Source organism: Lotus japonicus, chromosome 1 (genome assembly GCF_012489685.1).
Source record: "Lotus japonicus ecotype B-129 chromosome 1, LjGifu_v1.2".
Lineage (NCBI taxonomy): Eukaryota > Viridiplantae > Streptophyta > Magnoliopsida > Fabales > Fabaceae > Lotus > Lotus japonicus.
Genome location: NC_080041.1, coordinates 79542522 through 79565189, shown reverse-complemented (window position 1 = coordinate 79565189; position 22668 = coordinate 79542522). Strand labels below are relative to the sequence as shown.

The window sequence follows — 22668 nt, the reverse complement described above, 5'->3', positions numbered from 1 at the left end:
ACTCCCTCCACTCTTAATTATAAGACCTCTTAAAAAAAATATTTGGTGTCCCTTAAAAGAAGACCAACTACTAATTTCAAAAAAAAGTTAGGCTTAATAGCACTTTTGGTCCTCCACTTATCACGATTTGACAGTTTTGGTCCCTCATAAAATTTATTAGCCTACAACGTCTCTCACGTTTACTAATTGTTGTAGTTTTGGTTTTCTGTCAACTTCTATCCAATATTTAACGGGTTTTGATTAAAAAATTAATTAAAAAAACCAAAAACAATTAAATTGTTAATCATAAAACATGAAACTGTTAAATATTGGATGAAAGTTAACGAAAAACTAAAACTCCAACAGTTAGTAAACGTGAGAGACATTGTAGACTAATAAATTTCTTGAGAGACTAAAACTGTTAAATCGTGATAAGTGAGGGACCAAAATTTTTTTTTGATCAACAAAAAGAAAGTATATTAATGTGAGAGGACTAGGTGTACTCCAAACCAACTTACAACAAAACCCGAGAAGTTGAAAGGAAAAAATATGTGCAAAAGACAGAGCTATTCACCTCTGTATGGACCAGACAATCCGAACCAAAAGAACAGCCTTGTAATATAACTAGCAATTCGACAATATTAGGCACAACTCATAAACAGTATACAATTCAGATCAGATTGAAATAACCTTCCAGTGCCTCTAAGAAGCCTACAATATTCACAAGATGCCTTAGCCCACCTGCGCCTCATCATGGTTCAAATATTCTCCAAACACATTCTTGGTTGAGAGAGCCATTCATAAAGTGAGTAAGTGAAACTATTGTTCCTCACCCTTAACCAGCTCCACGCTCTTAATTGGGCTATCTCTATTACCCTCCCTTCCTCCTTTTGCTCATTCTTGAAAAATATATTATTCCGGTGTAGCCACAATGACCAAGCTATAGCCAGCCACACTGTCTTCGCTGCCAGTTGTTGCTTCAGAGTTTTTTGATCACCTCCAAACTGCATAAAATGCATCTGTCCACAATCTGGAAGTGCTATAAGAATTCCTAACCATTTGTAACTCATTGCCCAGACCTTATGTGAAAAAGAGCAGTGAAACAGAAGATGATTTTGGCTTTCTTCTACCTCATTACAGAAAACACATGAAGTACTCTCCCGACTTTGAATGATACCCCTTTTAAACAAGTTTTCTCTAGTCTGCAACCTCCCCCAAAATAGTCGCCACCCGAATGCAAGTACATTTGATGGAGCTGCCCCTTGCCACAACATTTAGAAAACCGGAATTGGCTCCTCTAACTCAAGATTTTGCAACACAGAAAATGCAGACTTTACTGTGTACACTCCTTCATCTGCGTTCCACATCCATTTGTCCAATCTACCTTCCATTAGAGTTATATGAAGTAGGAAAGTGTGAAAATTCTGCAATGCTCCTTCCTCCCGTGGTAGGATTACCCTCCGCCATTGAAAATACCACTTCCAACTCCCATTATCCCAATACCCCATGTCAAAAACACTTGCTTGTTGCTGCATAGATAAATGATAGAATCTCACAAATTTGTCTTTGAGCCTCTCTTGCCCCACCCACACATCTTGCCAAAACTTCACTCTTCTTCTATCCCCTAATTTCAATCTCAGATTCTGGTCAAACCATGCCCCCTCGTTGTTTCCAAAGCTTGTTCGAAGGGCATCCTTCCACCACGAAGAAAACTTGCCCTCAAGACCCACCTCCTCAAGTGGTGCGGGAACAACATATTTTTCCCGTAGTACACGTACCCACAAGCACTCCGGCTCATTAAGGATCCTCCATCTCCATTTCCCTAATAGAGCTTTGTTAAACTCACCCCAATCCCTCAAACCCAATCCTCCAAGCTCCTTCGGTGTGCACACCGTCTTCCACTTAATCCAAGCAACTTTGTTTTCTCCCTCTGATCCCCCCAAAGAAAAGTCCTCATTATCTTCTTACACTTGTTTAGGACCCCTTGCGGCATCTTAAAGAAGGATAAGAAAAAAAGGGGTAAAGCGGACAAAACACTCATGATCAAAGTTACCCGGCCTCCAAAAGAGAGTCTTTTGCCTCCAAAGTGACAATCGACCTCTGAGCTTTGTGATCACTGGATCCCAGAAACTGATCCTTCTAGGGTTCCCTCCAACCGGCAATCCCAGATAAATGAATGGAATCTTCATGACCCTACAATTCAGGAATCCGGCTAATCTCCTAGTTTCATGCTTCGTAGTCTCAATGCCCACTAGCTTGCTTTTATGGAAGTTTATCTGTAGTCCCGACACCAATTCAAAACACCGTAGCGCACTCTTGATTGCCATAGCATTCTGAAAAGTCACTTCTCCTAAGAATAACGTATCATCCGCAAATTGTAAGATAGACACCCCCACTTCGTTTGAAGTTCCGAAGTTGTACCCCACAAACTGTTCAAGGCGGATTGCTTGTTGAAAAATGCCATTAAGACCTTTTGCAACTATGAGGAAAAGAAACGGAGAAAACAGATCTCCTTGTCTTAGACCCTTCTCCATAATGAATTCATCACTCGGGCTACCATTCACAAGAACTGAAACACTAGCCGATTTCAAGCAACTTTCTATCCACCCAATCCACTTATCATTGAAATTCATCCTCTTCATCATGTATGAGAGGAAGTCCCATTTCACGGAATCATAAGCTTTCTCGAAATCAACCTTAAAAATCATCGCTTTCTTCTTTTTACACTTTGCCTCATGGATCACCTCATTCGCCACTACTATGCTATCCATCATGCTTCTTCCTTCTAAAAATGCTGATTGCTCCTTACCAATTACAATTGGAAGGACCGCTCTAAGCCGGTTTGAAAGGATCTTTGCTACAATTTTATACATGCATCCCACTAGAGAAATCGGTCTATAATCATTAAGCCCTAACAGAGAGTCACACTTCGGAATTAGAGAAATAAAAGAGGAATTGCTCCCTCTAGGCCAAGTACCATGCCTAAAGAATTCCTCCACAACCCGGAAAACATCCTCTCTCCACAAGTGCTAGAAAGACTTGATAAACTGGAAATTGAAACCATCCGACCCTGGACTTTTGTCTCCATCACATTCCCATACGGCTGCTTTAACCTCCTCTAGATCCATGTTGGCACATAGCCAATCATTATCACTATTAGAGATAGTTCTAAAGGGGACACCATCAAGCTTCACCCTTGGACCTTCCACTCTCTTGAAACGTGACTCAAAGAAAGCTTTTACCTCTTGCTTCACTACAATTGGCCTTTCCTCCCAAAAACCATGAATAGAAAGACCCACCAAGTTATTTGTACGTCTACGCCAATTCACACACGAGTGAAAAAACTTGGTGTTCCTATCACCATCCTTCAACCACTTGAGCCTGGACTTTTGGTGAAGAATCGATTCATTGAGCCAAGACACTCTCCACAACTCGCCAAGCACCTCCTTTCTTTTTACACATTCCTCATCATTCAACCCAGTTTCTTCACTTCTTTTGTCAAGCATTGTCATCTCACCAATTAAAGCTTCCTTCTTCGTATTCACTTCCCCAAATGTCTCCTTATTCCACACTTTCAACTTCGCTTTCATGGCCTTTAATTTCTCTTGTAGCACATAAGCGCCCACCCTTGGAAATTCAATTCACCCCATTCTTTCTCAACATACCCTTTGAATCTAGAATCCAACAACCAGCAATTTAGTGTACGAAATGGTTTAGGGCCTCAATCTTTAACCACTATCGCAATAAGAGCGGGCAATGATCGGAGAAGGTGAGGGACCAAAATGCTATTAACTTATTACATATTTTCTTAATAAGCGTAATTGTCCCAAAGGGGTGTTATATTAGAATAGAGGAGTATCTATTTATCATTATCACATTTATTATTAAATATTTAAGGTAAAATTGTCATTTTACATAATAGCAATCCCCTATATTCATACCTTTTCTTTAACCAAACAAGCGGAAAAAGTGTCCGCATAGTTATTTCTGATCTCTTTATATCTTACCAAATAACCTATGAAATCTGTTATCTGTTTAATTTTTTTTTTCTAGCTACCCATTTTCTCTCTTCTCTCTTACTCTCATAACAATAAAACATAAATGATATGATAGATAATATAATATATAAGAAGGGAGACATAAACAAATAAAGTTAATGAAAATGAGATTGAAAAGAAGTTCAAGCAGGGACGAATATACTCTATAGAGTATGAGGGCATTTGACCCCACAAACATTTTCATATTTTCTTAATATGATGTGTTGTTTGTATTATTTGCTTTACAAAATTTTGATGTTCTTAATAATTTTTGTACTATTTTTCCCCATAACTTATTCATATATATGTGTGTTTGTATATTGTCCCCACAACTCAAGATATCTGGATCCGTCACTGAGTTGAAGTATTAATCAAAATATGCTTATAGTGGCCCTGCTACTCTTAATTTGTCCTTAATTCTTTATTTGGTTTAAGAGAGAATGAGAAACAATAATGATTCATAAACACATCAACCATCCATACATAAAAAAAAATTGTGACCTTCAACAAAAAGACATTTTTACATACAAAACAATTGTAACCTCATGAATGATTTTATATAATATTCTAACAAAAATACATTTTTATATACAAAACATTTGTGGCCTTCAACAGAGCAGCTTTTGGAATACCACCACTTTTAAGGACATGAAAGGAAAAAAGCAGGTGCAAGCTGTCTCAATTTATTTTGAAGTTGTTTTTTTTTTGGTCAGCAATATATTTTCAAGTTGTGAAGATTGCATAAAGGTGCCTGAAACAATCTTTGAACTCCCTTCTCTCTTCTCTGTATAAGTTTTCATTTACACTCTAGTAACACCTTCACCTAGAGAGTCAAGAAAGAAATAAGAAAGAAATGAGAGATAAAGTATGTGATGTGATAAAAAAATAAGAAAAGGAAAACAAAAAATAGAATACAAGTGAAAATGAGATAAAAAAAATAAGGTGTAAATGAATCAAATTCTCTTTTATAAGGTATTGACCAACCAAATGAGGTTACCCACTCCCCTCTCCCCACTTTCTCTCTCGCGAGTCCATCTGCTCAACCAAATTAATCTCATAGTAGTATAAACTTAAGTATAGAATTAATGTTTTATTTTTCTTAAATATTTTTAAAACTTCTTATACCGTACTTACCTATTGTATACTTAAAACAACTCTAAGAATAGAATTAGTAGTGGTCTTTTCTTTTTTGGTAGATGACAGCTTAAAGAAAGAAAAAAAGATAACAAAGCAAGAAACTAAGCTCTCAAGAAAGCAACACCCATATAATCAGCACCCAGCAAAGCACCAAGACCCTCCAAAGGAAGCTCATGCACCACTAGCTTCTGACCAGAACAAACACCCGCCTTATCCAGGAAATCAACCACTTGATTTCCCTCACGCAGAGTATGTTGTAGTGACACCAACCAATCCCGTCTCAGCCATCGTCGAATGGAAGCAATTATCGAGGCGTACCGGTGGAACATAGGCATGTCACCTTGCAAAAGCGCTAACGCTTGCAAGGAATCAGAGCGCACACTAACTCGACGGAAGCCGCGCTCCCAACACAACTCAAGCCCATGCAATAAGCCAAGCAGCTCGGCCTGTAAGATCTCAGAGACACCAATGAAACCAGAAAACCCGCAACACCACCCTCCAATATCGTTACGAATCACACCACCAAAACCCGTCGGACCTGGATTCCCACTCGAACTCCCATCTGCATTGAGCGCCACCCAACCCGCTGGAGGAGCAACCCAAGAAACCTGCCTCACGGTCCGAGCACCCTGCCCCCCATCCCCGGAGTCACACAAAACCGCCATCATCCCTTGGGCACGGTGGATCACAAGCTGCCACAACTCCTTCTGATCCTCAAACACACGAGCACATCGCCGACGCCACAGGAACCACAAATGGATTAAGGCTTCTGAAGCTCGATCACGAGGAATGACCTCCAGCAACCCAGCAAAATTCATGGCCGCCAACACGTCTGGCAACATCAACCCCATAGAGCTCCAAACCTGCAACGCACCCTCGCAATCCCGCACACAATGGATTTGCGTCTCAACATGACTCCCACAACACTTACAAATCAGCGGTAGACGCACCCCACGATGATGAAGCACAGCTGCCACCGGAAGGGACTCACGACAGCCCTGCCACGCAAAATCCTTCACTTTTTCTGGAACCACCAACTTCCAGATCCACACCCAAGGTACCATAGGATGAGGCAACACATCCTGCAGCAGCAACCAACTATACCCATCACGCGCTGTATGTAAGACCCAAATTTCAGAGGGATTTAAATAATTATTTTTAATTATTTTTCCAACCCAAGAGTAGAACCGGTTTAACCGTAAAAGGACCTTGTAAAGGAGAATGTTGTTTTGGATGACTTGATGAAGAATAACGTTCAGGAAATTGCTTGAGGATAGTACTGTGGTCAGTATAAGAGTTAGCACGAGCCATTTCCACACCCGACTAAGGTCGAGAGTGTCCGAAAAAGGCTATTTCCGCTCTTAAAGCACTGTTTAATCGAAATTCAAAATCCTTGGAAAAATAAGAAGTTCTCTTTATTTTCCCCTCGACCAGCGTTCCATTTCGGAACTCTAGACTGTACGCACAATAGGTTTCACTTCTCGGAAGTCCGACGACGCTAAATTCTATTCTCGAAGAACTTTAAATTTAAGCCCTGAATGAAGACTTTTTCCATTCGGAGCTTCTAACGAAGTTTCCATCCGCGTGCCTGATTTCTTTCGACGTTTCCAACCTTTCATCAGAAAGAAGTTTCTTCATCCGACGTCAAACGCAAAAAGTAGTTTTGCGGCGTATTTCGACCCATACTACGTTCAAGCTATTTTCTCACTTAAATGAACCACGAACAAGTATCGACATTTTATTGAGAGATACTTAACTCTGATGCATAATATGACAACTTCATATTTGTTCTAATCGTCTCACAAATATTCTTTAGCTCAGTTTTTACTCATTTTTTTGTCCATGGATCATTTTAATTTGCTCAAAGTGATCCAAACTTATATTTTATTATTTCATAAAGTTCCTCATAATTTTTAGGATAATAATATATCATTCTTATATTTTTCTCTTAACTCTATTAGCTAAATCATTCAGTGTCTAAATCAATCCGGTTTATGAAATATCTTCTCAAAATATCTTCTAAATATCTTCACCGGTCTTTCTCTCTCGGCACATCATCAGTTCATCACCACTCAACCTTGTTCACATAATTTATTTACTCACACAAAAAGAATCATTATCAACATTCATCATCTCAATTCTTCTTCACTGTCTCTCGACTCTCTGTTTCAAGAGACTCACAAACTCTCACCCTCGTTTCTTTCCCTCATCACCGACGATACACACACAAAATGAATATACTAAATTATCTCCACTATTTCTTCTTGCTTTAAGTACTGAAGAAAACAATCAACATTTTCTTTCAAACTCTTGTCACAAAATCAAATTCCATTCTCACTCTCTTTAACGTGTCTCTGTGGCAGCACCTACAAATTTCTCCATCAAATTTCTATTCCATATTACTTTCTCCTACCACTAGTGCAAGAGCCTTGTCTATTTAATTAAATCAAGAAGAATCAGATCTGATCTTTTTCACAATTGAAGAAGAGGGGCCGTGAGCAAGGAGGAAGTTGAGATTCCGGCACCGTTTCGTCGTTTCTTGACCGATTGTCGCACTGTCAGTTGCCACGCGTAGGAATCGAGGTATGAATACTATTTCTTACCTCTGATCGTAAATTCTGTCGCTTTTCTACATGTCTTTCTGTCCTCAAAGTTTTGAGCTTTTTGTAAAATTGTCCAAATAACTTGAATTCTCTGTCAAAACCTCTTCTCTACTAACCCAAGAGCATGATTATCCGATTATATTTCGCCGAATCGTCGCAGAGCTTCAATTCGGTGTAAATACCCATTTTCCGACTAAAGTTTCGCTCTTTTGATTAAAAACTCTCGACTGAGCTTAATGTCAGTAGGATTAGTTGTCATAAACGTCGTTAGGGACGACCCCATCCAATTTGTTTTTCAAAATTCCGACATTGAATTTCTAAGCTAAAAACCTTGACCAAATTACCCCTATTTCATTTTTCGACCCGATAATTTTTCCGAACTTAGTTTTACCCTAGTTATACCCTGAGATTGCCTAGGAATTAAATTAGATCGAAGGGAAAGTTCAGGAAATCCTGTTTCTAGTACTGGCCGAAAATTGTTGAAAATAGGACTGTGAGGAAACTTAAATCTGGGCAGTGTTGGCCCTAAGATAACTGTAGCCCTTCGAGTTGCCGAAATTTTGGTTTTGGTTTCGTGTCATTCCGAGTTCTTTAGCTCGAGTTATGCGCATTTTAGCGAACAAAGTTTATGTCGTCTATTCGTGCCTAAATGATGTACTCCGAAGCTTCTTAAGCTTTGTCTATCGTTAGTTAGTGTTTTTGTGACCGAATGGACTTGTTTTGAATGATTTTCGCTTTGTTTGCTCAAAGGTTTGTTTGGAGGATTGCTAGGCGTAGAAGGAGAAGAGTGTGAAGGAACTTTGCTGGAACACGTTGGAAGAGTTAGAGTTGTGGGCAACTTACTTTGCTAGCTAATGACTTAGGCGTCGATAACTTCGACTTGATTTATTGTTTATGCTTTTGTATGATTATGTGATATGGCAAATGTTTTCTAAGGCTTATGCCGTTGTTAATCAATAGAGACGTGTGTCTCCGATTTCTGGGGCTTCGGCCGACATATATGTTACTACTTGATTATAACTGTTGATTGATTCACATGCTACGTGCTAAGTGGTTAATCATAGGATGTGTTGATATATGTTTATGATTTGACTGTTGTTATGTTTGAATATTGAACTGAGCTATATGCCATTATTTCTGCTAAGTTTATGATGTTTTGTATATGCTCTATTGAATTGTACTGATTTGAGATAGTAGTTGATTATGTGATTTCGGAGTGTGGGAAAACGTGATGTTATGCCATGCTAATGACGAGGGTTGGGAAATGTAAGGCAGACTCTGACTTAAGGTCTAAGTCATTGCCATTTTAGGATTGAGACCTTCCCGGGGAATTACTTGGGATTATTGAGGATCTTTTGACTTATAGAGTTTTGGAACAAAAGAGAAACGAAACTTGACTTCATAAATGAAATTCATAATGCATTAACCAAAGATAGAACACCTTCAAATAGTAATAACAATCTCTTGGAAAAGACTTAGGATCCGAAATAAGTTTGAAAACGGGAAGTGTCGGCGATCCTAGCGTTGTGACTGGGACAGTCACTGAGTGCGGATGACACTCCTTGCTCCTTGAGCATTTGGTTCAGTCATCAAGAGGATGAGCTGTTGTGACGGGAAGTCACTGAATGCGAGCAGCATTCTCTCTAATCGTTGATCAGTCGTTTGGCCATCGAGATGGTGAGCCAGGGTAACTTGAAAGGTCACCGAGTGCGAGATGCATTCTTTTGCTCGTTGAGCAGTTTGGTTGGCCATCGAGACGGTGAGGCAAAGTGACTAGGAAAGTTACCAAGTGCGACTAGCACTTCTTTGTTTACCTTAGGGTATTGTAGAGACAATGTACTCTAGCTAGACACGCGTGCCTCGGTGAGGACGATTCGTTGTTTGGCTAACCATATTGCATCATGCATACATTTTCTGGGGAGCGCGAGGCTTTCCGAAGGACGATCTCAGATCGGACTTCATTGGAGCGAGATGTTTCACAGGAGCGAGATGCTTCACAGGAGCGTGCTGCTTCACATGAGCGAGATGCTTCATAAAAGCGAGATGCTTTAGCGGAGCGAGATGCTTGGCTCGTCCCATCCATCGAGATGGTGACATTTTATCCGGATCATCTTTTGAGCATGACATTGCATTGGCACGCCATGCACCTAACTATATTTGTTGATGTGTTGAAGATCCAATTGTCATTTGTGATTTGATGTTGATAAACATCGTTATATATCTTGATGATTTGATGTTGATAAATATGCTATGTATATACCTTAGGGTAGGCAATACATAAATTATGTGTATATATACAACATATATAGATACCCCCTTATTCTTCACATGTTGTTTGTATTATCTATTATATTCTGTGAGTTGACCCTCGCGCATCGGCTTTGTGTGTATGTTTGTGTTTGGGCGGTCGGCCTGCTGCCAGACGTCCAACAGATGATTTGAGATGATTCACCGCTCGGGGAGGACTCGGAGCGAAATGACTACTACTGAGCCTTCGACGTGGACCCGGACCCGGACCCGGACTTCGTGCAGGATCGGATGAGGGTCGATGTTAAGGGTGTAGTACATCGGGTGTCGTTGTCTTAGCTCTGATTTTCATTTCTTATTTTGGGGCAGGGTACGTCCCCGACTATTAGCTTGTTGTGTGGTTCTCTTCCATGAGGATCACAGGAAGTTTGTCGGACGTATGAGGTCTTTTGGAGGCCGTTTTGGGTTGACTTACTTTCTTGGAGGATTGTATTTATAAAACTTATGACCCTGACTATAGGTCGCACTTAATTGCCTGTGGGCACTACTTTCAGTTACTTGGTGATACTTTCCGTCACTTGAGGACACTCGTGACGATGTTTTTAGTTACAGCGATGACTGTACTTATATTGTATATTAGTCGCTGTTAATCGCGATTGAGTTGAGTCTTTATTTCGACAATCCTTTTTATTTAAACAAAACCAAAAAAAAATATACCTGCTTTTTCGCTTTATTTTATTTATGAGTTACTAAAGTGACACCCGGAAATCGGGGCGTTACACTGTATATCTCCCATGCAAACTCCCTCCCCACACTCTCAAGTCCTCCACGCTCTGATCAATCACATCAACGAAGTCCTACAACGCAGCTTGCACAACCGGCGTCAAAGGAGTGGCCAGCAGCCTCATATCACATGACCTTGAAGCAAAAACGTCCTTGACACATAACTTAGAATCTGAAATATGCACATGGGGCACAAGCAGGCCAAGGACACCAAGACCTCTCCAATCCTCAAACCAGAATGACATGTTGCCAGCACCAACTCTCCAAGCAAACCCCGCATCCAGCACCCTCCAAGCCTTAACAATTGCATTCCATATATGAGACCCACGCTTGGAACCAGGGCCGGCCCTGAGCCTGTGCAAGCAGGCCCACAGCCCAGGGCCTCCAAAGAGAGGGGGCCCAAAATTTTTTTTCCAAAGGCTACGGTTTCTAAACTGTTGCCTAAAATCTTTAGGCAACAGTTTAGAAACCGTAGCTTTTTATGAGATCTGGGTTCTACCACACTAAGAGGGAACCGTTGCCTTTTCAGACTTCTGGCCACAGTTTTTTGACTGGGGCACTGCGCCCGTGGCCTTTTCTCCAAAAACTACCCCACTTTGCTAAATAATTTTTTCCCACCCCTTTTTGCTAAATAAATATTTTTTTTACATTATTCAGAAAAAAAAAAACTTAAGTTTTCCCAAAAAAAAGTAGTTGCATTTAAGATCAGTTCTGTACTTCTCTGTTGAAGGTGTTCACAATTAATAAGAGAGAATTGCAGATACAAGTAACTTGATATTTGTTGGTCATATTTAAGAGCTTAATTAGCATTGGAACGTGAAGGTTTCATTGGGATCTTCTACCTTGTTCACTAGATAAGTGGATATGACGTTTTGTTTATGTTAGTCACATTTTTGAAGTTGTTAATTATATTTACAATTTAAATAGATAATGTTCTTTAAAAAAATATTGTTAGGGGTCTATTTTTATTATTTGCCCAGGGCCTCCAAAATGTCGGGACCGGCCCTGCTTGGAACATGCTTGCTTAAAATCCACCTGAGGAAGCCAATGCACCTGCATAGAATAAACTGGCAAAGCATTAAGAACAGACCGAGCCAATGTTACTTTCCCAACCTTATTTAAGAGCTTCCCTTTCCAAGAAGCCAATCTCCTAGCCAATCAATCCACCCTCTAATATACTAAAGTAACTAAGCTAAAAATGATTAAGTGTTCATAAACGTGTAATTCTTTAAAAACGTGGCATATCTACGTTTTATGAGATTTTGTTGTTTTAAGGCATGCACAGTCTAAAAATTCTTTAGTTGATGAGAAAAACTGATTGATGTATAAAATTTATAAAATATTTATGATAATTAAATAATAAAATAAGAAAAAAGTGAAGAGTTATGATTTGCAAAATATATTAGAGGGCGGATTGATATTTGATAAAATATTTCATCTGTGAATCGAGTTATATAATAATTAATTGAAAGAAATTAGGGTTTGTGGTTCTGCCATCCCCTTTAGATATGCCTATTTGTTGAAGGAGAAATGTGATTTGTTAGAGATTGCAGTGGCGATGGCGAGGGCGTTGCAGGGCAAAGCAGTGATGGGGAGCACAATGGAAACTAGGGGTGCACATGGGTTGGGTTGGATGGATTTTGGTCAAAATAAAATTTGAACCGATTAAAATTGGCTGGGTTGGGTTGGGTTGAATTTCACGAATTTCGTCTTCGGACCCGATCCGAATCAACCCGACGAAGTTTGGATTGGGTTGGATGGATTTATTGGGTCACTATATTAAAATAATAATATATCTGAAATATTAAAAAATCTTGCAAAAATTATTATAAATTCAGAAAAAGTTATAAAAAGTATTAAATATGTTATAATACTAAATAGCATGAAAAAGACACAAAAAGTTATAGAAATAATACCACATAAATGACATATAGCAAAATATCATGAAAACATAAAACTTCATTACCAAATGACATGAAACAATCTAATATAAATAGTATCTAAAAAGTGAAAAACAACACTAAATGTCATGTCATGACACTTAAAACTTAGATGTCTCCAACATGCTAAATAACTATATATAAACATGTAACAAATAACTACGAACAAATACTCTAAGTTCAAATATGACAAATAACTACAAATACTTAAGTCTCAGTTTCAAAAAGTCATCACTCCGACACTAGCACTTCAAGTATGAGTAAAATTATAAAAATTATTATTATATGTATGGATTCTGGGTTGGGTTGGATTGATTTGATCTGAATCCGAAATCCGATCCGAACTTGGTTGGGTTGTAGTAAAATCCATCCGGCTAACCCGATTGCCCGATCCAACCCGCATTTTTTCTATTGGATCGGATTGGGTTGGACGGGTTCATTGGATTTACCCGACCCATGTTCACCCCTAATGGAAACACAAAGCTTGACAACGACACAGAGCATGATAGCAATGTAGAGCGCAACTCAGTAGCATGCTTAGCTACAAAACACCCACCACCAGAAAAACAATGTTGTTGAGCACATAGTGTCAAGGAGGATGGTGGCAGATCCCAGTGGATACAGAGGAGGATGTGGGGGGAGGGGAAGGAGGGGACTTGTGAACCTTGACAACAACAAAGATCAAGAAGAAGGTGCATATAACATCATTTAAGGCAAAAGAATAGTCACTGCAACATGAAGCTTGTGCCTCTCTTTGCTGGTTATGGTTAGAGTTTTTGGGGTGGAGATTTAAGAGTCGGAGGAGGGAAGAAGGGATAGGAAATAGGAAATTAGGTTTAAGCACCCCTTGTACTTTTTGATCTGGGAATGTCGATCGAATCACCAGGGGAGGTGTTGATTGAGGAGGAAGCAGTGGAACTCTAACATAGAGGAGAGAGGGGTTGCGTCTGAAAGGAACCACGAAGGATCAAAAAGTCCGAGCACCTTTGATAAGCCCAGGAGGGGTTCCTGCAAGGCACTCCGATGCCTAAGTCAGTGGCTGAGCCATTCAAGGAAATCTCTAAGTTAAGTGGAATAGATAGTGTACTTGTACCCTTTGTGAGAGGGCCTTATATACCTGCTCGTAGGGTAGGGATAACTTCGGGGGGTGTCATGAGTGTCTAGGCTCTGGGGCCATCTGCATCGTTAGATCTCCTTGAGCCACCTGATGTATGCAGAGATCCTACGATTGAGGGTTCCTCGTTAGTGGGGACTAAATATCGAGCCTCGCACCCAACCTCTATCTGCAGCTAGCTCAGGGTCAGCGATGGGATGAGTGCAGTGATCAAGATCTCATCTCCCACTAGGGCCAGCCTGGCTTAGCCGTGTCATGCTAGGTGTAGTCGGTTGGCTTGGTCGGGCCCGAGGTCTAATGGGGGATGGCAGCTCGATAGTGGTCGGTCGGTTGTGGAGCCTCCCGAAACACTTTTGGCTTATAAAAAAAAGTAAAGAGGAGATGAGAGAGGAGGTGGCCGGGTGGCCACTTTGATGGAGTGAGAAGATGGAGGTTGGCGGCATATTCTAATCAAGGAGAGGCATAACAATGTGTGAAGAACGAGTTAGTGGCAAGTCTTGAGGTGAGCCGAAATTAAGGTGATTGAGGGTGTTGCCAGAAACATTGAAACCTGCTACCACAAGTTAAGTGAAATTTAGCGGTCTAAAGTTGCACGAAACTAGACAAATCTTAAAAATATATATGTTCCATGACCAGTATAATACTTTTTTTTACATAAGACATATATCCTCTGAAGAGACAATCTATTTCAGTCGTGAACATTCATGTTCTGATGTACCTAACTCTTCTAACAGTTTTTTTTATACAACAGACTATTGAACATATAACATTTAATTAAGTTTATTCACAGCATTTCCGAATCCATAACACTAGATGCACGATGATCCCTACTACTCATATAAGAAAGAAGACGAGCTGGGCTTTGAAGAAGAAAGAATAAAGAAGACGATCCCTTGGCCTTGGCAACAATGATAACCTTTTTGTCATATTCCTCATCAGCCAATATCTCAGCCAACACTTTGTAGAACAAATCCACGTTGCAAGGAAGCCAAATAGGACCATCACTATTAAACCCGTACTCTACTTCTGCTTCGTCCAACAACATCTTGAATAGTGGGTGGTTCACAAACTCTGTCTTCACAACAAACCTTTGTCTCTCAGCTCCAACATATACTGAAAAGCAACCATTAGGGACTCTTTGCCCTTTTGAACTAGCACCTTTCAACATCCAAGCCTTCAAAAACAAAATTTTCTTCCATTTTGTCTTCACTACACCCATTGTAATTCTGCTTAGTCCTGCAATACACAAAATTGGAACTAATTAGTGTATGTATACAGTGGCGGAACTTCAACAAAATTTATGGGGGAGCTCAAATAAATTTAAATATATAAATTTTGAAATATTTTACTAACACCAAAAAAATATTTCATAGAGAATTAAAAGTCATTAGTCTAAGTACATAAATATGTTAATTCATATATTGATATCATATACTAAAATCAAAATAACATAAAATGTTGCTAACAATAATGAAATAACTAAATTTCCTTACATAAAATATTAGTATTATATTTATTTTTATAAGCTTGTTTTGTTGGGTAAGTCCCTACTCTTTCTACTTTTTCTAGTACTGTGACTTTTTTTTAAAAAAAAAAATTGGTATTGTGACGCTGACATAAGTTTTATTAGTTTTATATTTTTTTTTGTACTAAATTGCTCTCACAATTTAAACCCTTGTGTGATGAAGGTTAAATATATTTTCAGAAATGAGGCTCCTGAGGATCAAACACTCAACATATAATTTAAACAACAACTTTTTATCATTGCAATTAACACTTGTTAGGTAATATATATGATTTTTACAGTATAATATATCCTATATACTAAAAGTTTTTTGGGCCAAATCTCTGAGGGAGCTACAGCTCCCCTATGTCCACCAAAAGGTCCGCCACTGTATGTATAGATGAATGTCCTGAGTTGGAAACTTATTTGGATTTCGATTTGATTTTCTAAATTGATTTCAATTGCTAAATGTAAGTTTTTAAGATAGGGTTAAATCACACTCACAGGTGATTTAGACAATTCATTAAATTACTAGCTAGGGCTAGAAACTCTCAAACACCAATGAGAAGATACTCTTACAAGTTTAAGGGAAAAGAAACTCATGTTTGAAGCATGTTATTCATCAAGATAGAAACTAACTAAGTGATATAAAATTCACGTTTGAAGTATGCTTGCATACCTGAAGATTTGGATTGGGGACCTTTATTAAATATGTAGATGAATATCAGACAGGACACCCAAACCCAATGTTGTGTTTTCTGAAATCTGAAGAGAACTATTTGAATTTATACTACATGCATGCCGGGATTATTCTCTGGTCTTGATGGCACGCAAGCATATAACACTCGTTTCTATTTTGGCATATATTGTCATTTGTCAGCCGCGCATTTGGAAAGAAAACTGAGACTTATTCCCTGGCCAAAGTCAATAAGTTTCTCTTTCAACCTTGTTAAATGTTCAAAGGGCTACACAAGATGCAATAATTGACTACTCCCAAAGGGCCAAAGTCAATAAGTTTCTCTTTCAACCTTGTTAAACATTCTTTTTTTATTTGAACAAGATTATAAAACATTCTTTAAGATTAAGAAAAGTAGTTATTTGTAATAAATTTGTAAAAAGTTTTATTAACTTTCCTAAATTATCCATGAATTTCTCCCTCCAATTTAAGAAATTTTCAAAATGACACTATCTCTTTCATATTAAATAATTAGAGTAAGTTTGGAAAAGAGTAATAAATTGTCATTCATATTATAAAGAGACTTATGTTTTGGGAAAAAAAATCTCCCAAAATATGACTTATAAATGAGGATGGAAGAAATATGATATATAGACCACTCTGTTCAGTGCAGACACGTTATGAAACAATTTTCCTTCTCTTTATATTTTTTTTCCGATCACATTATATATATTATATTTACTATTCATATTTTCTTTATTTCTATCTCTCTTCAGTGGTCTACACCAAAAAATTACATGCAATATTCGCATCTAATTTTAGGGCCATGCAGCATTTTTCTTAATTATAAGAGGATTGGATTTTTGAATTTCTTATTTCATTTTGTTAAATGTGAATCATAGGATTTTTGAATTTCTTATTTCATTTTGTTAAAACTTACAAGAGGGTATAGTAGTACGATAAGATGCTTGCACTTATTAGAGTTGCTATTTCGTATATAGTCCTTGAGGTGGAAAGGCAGTGTGATCGAATGCAATTTCTGGTTTCACATCTTATCCCGGAGGCGGAAATATGTGATGCAATTTGGTCTCAAATTTTTGCACGAATAGTCAAAGTTTGATAGCGAACGAGTGGGTTTGCACAAGTAGTGAGTTATTATTCATCCAAACTTCCAATTTATTTATATCTTATTTTTCTATCAATTTAATCACCTATCAAATTTTTTACTTTTTCTCTTATTTTCTTCATATCTCTCCAACTAAAATTCTCTCCAGATCAACTTGTTTTGTATTTAAGATAATATAACTAACTTCAATGTAAAACTTCTAGAAAAAAAATACCTCATCTGACAAACTAACATAGATAGTTACTTACACTAAAAAACACTATTAATTATCATTTGTTAGAAGTCGCTTGTAATCACGATAATTTAATAGCGGGATTGATGTTAAATTAGTGGAAGCTAATGTTTAGCATTGCACTTGTGGTCGACACAAAAGGTTAGTATTGACTTAGTCAACTCTAAATCAACGCTCCACAGTTGATAACATGACCAACACAATTGTTCTTCTGTTAGCATCGGTCGTATATGCCGACTCTAGTTGTAATGCGTTACATCAGACTCTAACAAGAAAAAAAGTTGTAAAAATAATCAAGTAACTATGCCACATAATTTCAAACAGATGAATTGAAATATTTATCGAAATTGTCTAACTGTTGGAAAGAGTGAAAAGACTCCTCAAAATAATTTCAAATGCATTTTCCCATGCAGAAAAAAAAAATTCAAATGCGATTGTTAATTAGGAACACAAACCTTAACAATTAGATTATTAGAATACTTTCCTAAAAAAACTCATGCTCCACCTAACTTTCAGTCATCATGAAATGCTCATGCGTGATTATAATCAACGTTTGTAATAATCATCTTATAACTCCTATTGCTAGTTTTTTATTACTTATTCACTTATTGTATGCAAATGTCGAGAATTATATTATTTGTGACTAACTATATTACAAACACTACAAGAAAAACTTATTTTAGCATAAACATTGGCATCGACCACAACATCAACGCTAATTTTCACCATTTTGTGTTAGCAAGCCAAGGCAAAACGTCAAATAAAAATATGGAGCTAATTTCAGATCCGCTAAAACCTGCCTCAGAGTGAAAGAATCTGGAGCCCGTGGACTTCCTCGCTAAAATACATCCATCTTCCATTATTTGATAGAGAGCACATACGTTGTTAATTGTCAAAGTCATGGAAAATATCCTGTTCTACAGTGTAATTTGAGTAAAGGTGCGAAGTAGTACTCCAAAAATCATCAGGTCACCGTGGGACTCCAATTTTATTTTTCTCAATAAGTTAAAATTTTCAAACATATATAGATGCCAACTTTTTATTTTCACATTATCACTTTAATTTATTACAAAGATGAATAACCTTTTAGATATTCTAGGAATTGTTTAGAAAAAATTCTTTTGGAAAGGTGACACTATAATAATATATCGAGATGACTAATGCAAGAGTTCACATTTAACAATTTTGAAGCACAAAGGAAAAGAAAAATAATCTCCACCACTTAAATCATATGGTTGACCATCAATGATAAGATTAGTATGTATTACAAAAGAGAGAATTCTCTCATGTGAATTTCCCTCATATTTTCTCATGTTAAAGTTTGAGTCTATCTCTCTCTTAATAAACATTCACATGGTTTCACTTATTTAACACTTATTTAAAACATTATACATATGAAGAGAGATAGATACAAATGAGAAACCATCACGGAATTTCAACTGAGAGGATCGTCCCCCCTATTACAAATAGTCACTACCAATGGAACAACTTTTTGCCAGCATATCACCTCTATTTCATTAGCAAATACAGCCTTCTGCTATTACCAGAGTACACAACATTATGGACAAAAGCAAAGCCTACAGCCAAATCATGAAAGGAATAAAATGCTTTCCGAAACTTGTTAACCATTGATTCTCAGGAGCTAGTGGTTTCTACAAATACTTGCGAGCAAGGGCACAGACTTTTGTGTCAAAATGTGATGACATGATCCGGGAGCCAGGCCAGTATAGGGGATTAAGAAGAGTCCGCAAATTCCCAAAAACCATGCAAATAAAATTACTTATGTCAACTTCTATAACTGATAGGAGTGTTGCCAATCATATTCTAGCACAGGAAAAATAAAAAAAATAGAATGGACTCCGCGAAACTTCTATTCACAATTTAAAACGCTTTTTTCATCATTTGAGTTGAAAATAATGTACCAGATAGTTAAGCATTCATGCAACTGAAATATTGAAAAGTAGAATATGGCAAATTCATCATCCAAAAAGTTAAGAATGGAATTCAGCAAATTAAGGAGGGAAACGTAGAACATGGTTATATAACAAAGATAGAACCAGATAAAAAAATTCCAACAGTAATTCATAATGCAGTCAGTAAAGCATGCTTTAAGAACTGGTAAAGATGAACTTTACAACAATCCCATTTCAAGAGAAGCATTCTATTGTAGAATAAGAAAAGACTACATTTGCAATTAACAAATAAAGTAAGAAAAGGCTAGATTTGAAACATGTTCTAGAGTGCGAGAAAACACAAATTACCTTTATGTAAGGCTCATGCTCATCTTGAAAGAAACTCTTAATACATCATCATTATGAAAGTCATGAAGCAACATAAATCCGGTATGTATGATAAGTCAAGGAAGATATCACAAAAAAACTAAAACACGTAAAGAAATATATGGGTTGTATGGTTAAAGAATTCTCCATAATTGACTCTTTCATTTTGTTCCCCTACCAGTGAATGGCAAGGGTGTTAAGGGAAGGGCAAGGAGAATGGTATAATCATACAATCAAATGAGCAAATTGAATCAAATGCTCCTTAAAGTTGGGGACTCAATACCAGCAGTGACATATACTGACACCATGAGTTCATGGAACCTATCTACCGATTTCAAGTACCTGCATAGAGAGTGTTAAGGAATAAGATGCTGAGAAAAAGAACAAAACAAATACAAAAAGCACAAAAATATGATAATGAGGCCAGAGTTTTATATTGAATTTTGAACTTGGAATATGTATCAAGCTAAAATGAAACTCACATAGAACTAGCAGTCCATGCAAGGTCCTGAACAACATCAAGAGCAGCATGCAAGATAAATTGGTGCAGCTGAGAAGCATCCTCCCTCTGTCACAGGGCAGCAGGAAATTGCAAAATGATGTAAATTTGACGGGTAAAACAAGAATTCCTTGTTTCCATAACCACACAAAACAAGGCAATGCAAGAGATTCAAATGAGCATTTACATGAATTAGGTGCACAAATTATAATATGTATCGAATTCCCCATAACATTTGTCAGACATCAATTAGCCAAAAATCACACAACCTACATTGATGCATGAGTGGTCAATCGATCTCAATAGTCAGAAAAACCAATATCTAGCACGAAGCAAGTTGAAATTCTAAAAAATATCCATAAATCAATAACCTTGAACTTTAAAGAACTAAACAAAATAACATAGAAAAGAATCATACTTTAGCAGCTACTTCAACTTCAGCTTCATGTATAGGAATATCATTTCTGCTAACAATGATGAAACAAGCAGTGGTTGCCATTATCGGGACCCTGCAAGAACTGCGCCTGCAAAACACAAAAGAAAACAGAAGTATGTGCATTACTACAATCAAAATCACAGAGAATAATGAGGATTTACAGGGGATTTAAACTCAAATAAAACATATAACACGAATCGAACCCTCTAATGAAAGTTGAATGCGATGAAGGGACGAGAAATCAAATAGTGTTGCCCAATACTGCAAATATCCTTTGATTTCACAAGTTAATGAAGGGAACCTGTGGAGGAACAGCGATCTTGTGGTGAATAGTTGATTAAAGTGAACCACTGGTTTTCCAAAAATATGAATAATTGGATCTAGCATGCAAGGTCACCGATGAGTTTGAATCCACAAACACAAACAGGAATCAAAGAACACGAAGATGGTTTAACGTAGGCATAAACTCCTCACATATATGATGCTTTATTATTTCAGGTGATTGAATTCAGCCACTCAAAGAATTCTTGCAACTAAAATGGGGGGCTAACAGGCATTACAATACAGTTTAAAATTTCAGATGATAAACATTGAAACATATAACTACCACATGATTATTTAGATTTATCAAGTATGGATGGGAAAATGAATCTTCTCAAACTGCAACCTTCTGAAACTACATTCAACTTACTTCACTCTGTAATAGGAATTCCTTGAATCTTCTTGAAGACTATTTTTACCTAGAATATCTGCGCTATTTATTGAGCTCTGCTCTCTAGAAGTGTTATCAAATATCCACCATGGCGGGTTTTTGGCTTTTCCGTAATCCGCTATGTTAGAAATATAATATAAAAACATTCATGTGGCTCTTACCCAATAGTTTAAGTTTTTGAGGTAATTGACTGTTTGACATCTAACACGCTATAGTCCGCCATCTGCCATCATTATTTGTCAAATATGGCAGGTCTTTGGTTTACCACCATAGTCCACCATCGGCCATTAACAACACTGGTCAATAGAATATCAACCATAGGCTGACCAGCTTTGGGGTCTTTATGCAGCAACTTGTGGAACATGTCCTAATCAATTCAACATGTTAAATGTGAAACCAAGAGTCAACGTATGATCACCTCTTCGTCAAGCAAGGAAAGTCAACAAAATTTAAACAAGCCCAATTTCTATATCAAAAGTTGACACTGCCAATAAATCTACTAGAGGCTACAATAGCACATAGAGACACAATCAGAATGGAACGGCGAAGAGTAGACGAAGATGAAACGGCGAAATTACCTCGGTGGCTGTTGGAAAGTGTCGTGTCGCAGGAAGGAGAAGACGAAGTTGAGATGAGAACAGCTTGACTTGAGATGGCAGACTCGCTGGACAGTGACACGATTAGGGGCAAAGTTATTTCACTATTAGGGTGTGTTTGGATTGCAATAATTATTTATTCACACCTCAAAATGAGGTGGAATGAGGTGGAGGAAGAGAGAGATAGAAAGAAAAGAAAAAGTAAGAGTGAGAAAGTATAAGATGTGATAGATGATAAAAGGAGAGAGATACAAATAAAAATATGTGGAAATAAAGTGTATAAAATAAGAGGTGTGTATATATCATTACCCGTTTGGATTGAGATGAATTCATCCAAAAGCACATTTTAATTGAAATTAACATAAATCTACCGTGATTTTAGGCCACACAAGAAATCATGTTTGATCATGTTTGGATGATTTTAATTAAGGGTTGTCTAAATGATCAATGATAAAGTTTTAGGTAAATAACTCATCATTTAATAACATTCTTCAATATGATTGAATGATAATTCTAACTCACTTATCTCTAATGTGATTTTAGACCACACAAGAAATCATGTTTGATCATGTTTGGATGATTTTAATCAAGGGTTGTCTAAATGATCAATGAGAAAGTTTTAGGTAAATAACTCATCATTTAATAACATTCTCCAATATGATTGGATGATAATTCCAACTCACTTATCTCCAATGTGATTGGATGATGAGTTATTTAACCCAAACTTTCTCATGGGTCATTTAGATACCCTTCTTCGTCAAACTGGAA

The 22668-nt window shown here is 37.5% G+C and overlaps 3 protein-coding genes and 1 long non-coding RNA gene across 8 annotated transcripts; 1 reads left to right on the top strand and 3 right to left on the bottom strand.

Annotated features, from left to right (window-relative positions):
* Positions 1-1253: 1253 nt before the first annotated feature.
* LOC130747526 (uncharacterized) lies at positions 1254-2852 on the bottom strand. The gene is made up of 2 exons (XM_057600496.1): positions 2033-2852; positions 1254-1909 (listed from the first exon to the last, which is right to left on the bottom strand). The coding sequence occupies exons 1-2, from the start codon at positions 2850-2852 to the stop codon at positions 1254-1256; spliced, it is 1476 nt and encodes a 491-aa protein (XP_057456479.1).
* Positions 2853-7267: 4415 nt separating this feature from the next.
* LOC130717303 (uncharacterized) lies at positions 7268-8791 on the top strand. The gene is made up of 2 exons (XR_009012299.1): positions 7268-7736; positions 8507-8791. It is a non-coding gene; the product is annotated as an uncharacterized LOC130717303 (long non-coding RNA).
* Positions 8792-14441: 5650 nt separating this feature from the next.
* On the bottom strand, positions 14442-16091 carry LOC130732089 (auxin-responsive protein SAUR32-like). Its single transcript, XM_057584211.1, has 2 exons — positions 16024-16091; positions 14442-15076 (listed from the first exon to the last, which is right to left on the bottom strand). Exon 2 carries the CDS (start codon positions 15057-15059, stop codon positions 14625-14627), a length of 435 nt encoding a protein of 144 aa, XP_057440194.1. The 5' UTR covers positions 15060-15076; positions 16024-16091; the 3' UTR covers positions 14442-14624.
* Positions 16092-18576: 2485 nt separating this feature from the next.
* On the bottom strand, positions 18577-21459 carry LOC130717267 (uncharacterized). Of its 5 annotated transcripts, XM_057567463.1 has the most exons (6): positions 21284-21459; positions 20575-20680; positions 20140-20225; positions 19941-19999; positions 19640-19675; positions 18577-19059 (listed from the first exon to the last, which is right to left on the bottom strand). In XM_057567463.1, the coding sequence occupies exons 1-5, from the start codon at positions 21448-21450 to the stop codon at positions 19659-19661; spliced, it is 435 nt and encodes a 144-aa protein (XP_057423446.1). In that variant the 5' UTR covers positions 21451-21459; the 3' UTR covers positions 18577-19059; positions 19640-19658. The 5 variants fall into 5 exon arrangements, 4 of the variants coding, with proteins under 4 accessions (XP_057423446.1, XP_057423442.1, XP_057423437.1 ...); XR_009012286.1 differs by having other exon boundaries at positions 19640-19999; XM_057567459.1 differs by having other exon boundaries at positions 18577-19675.
* Positions 21460-22668: the final 1209 nt, after the last annotated feature.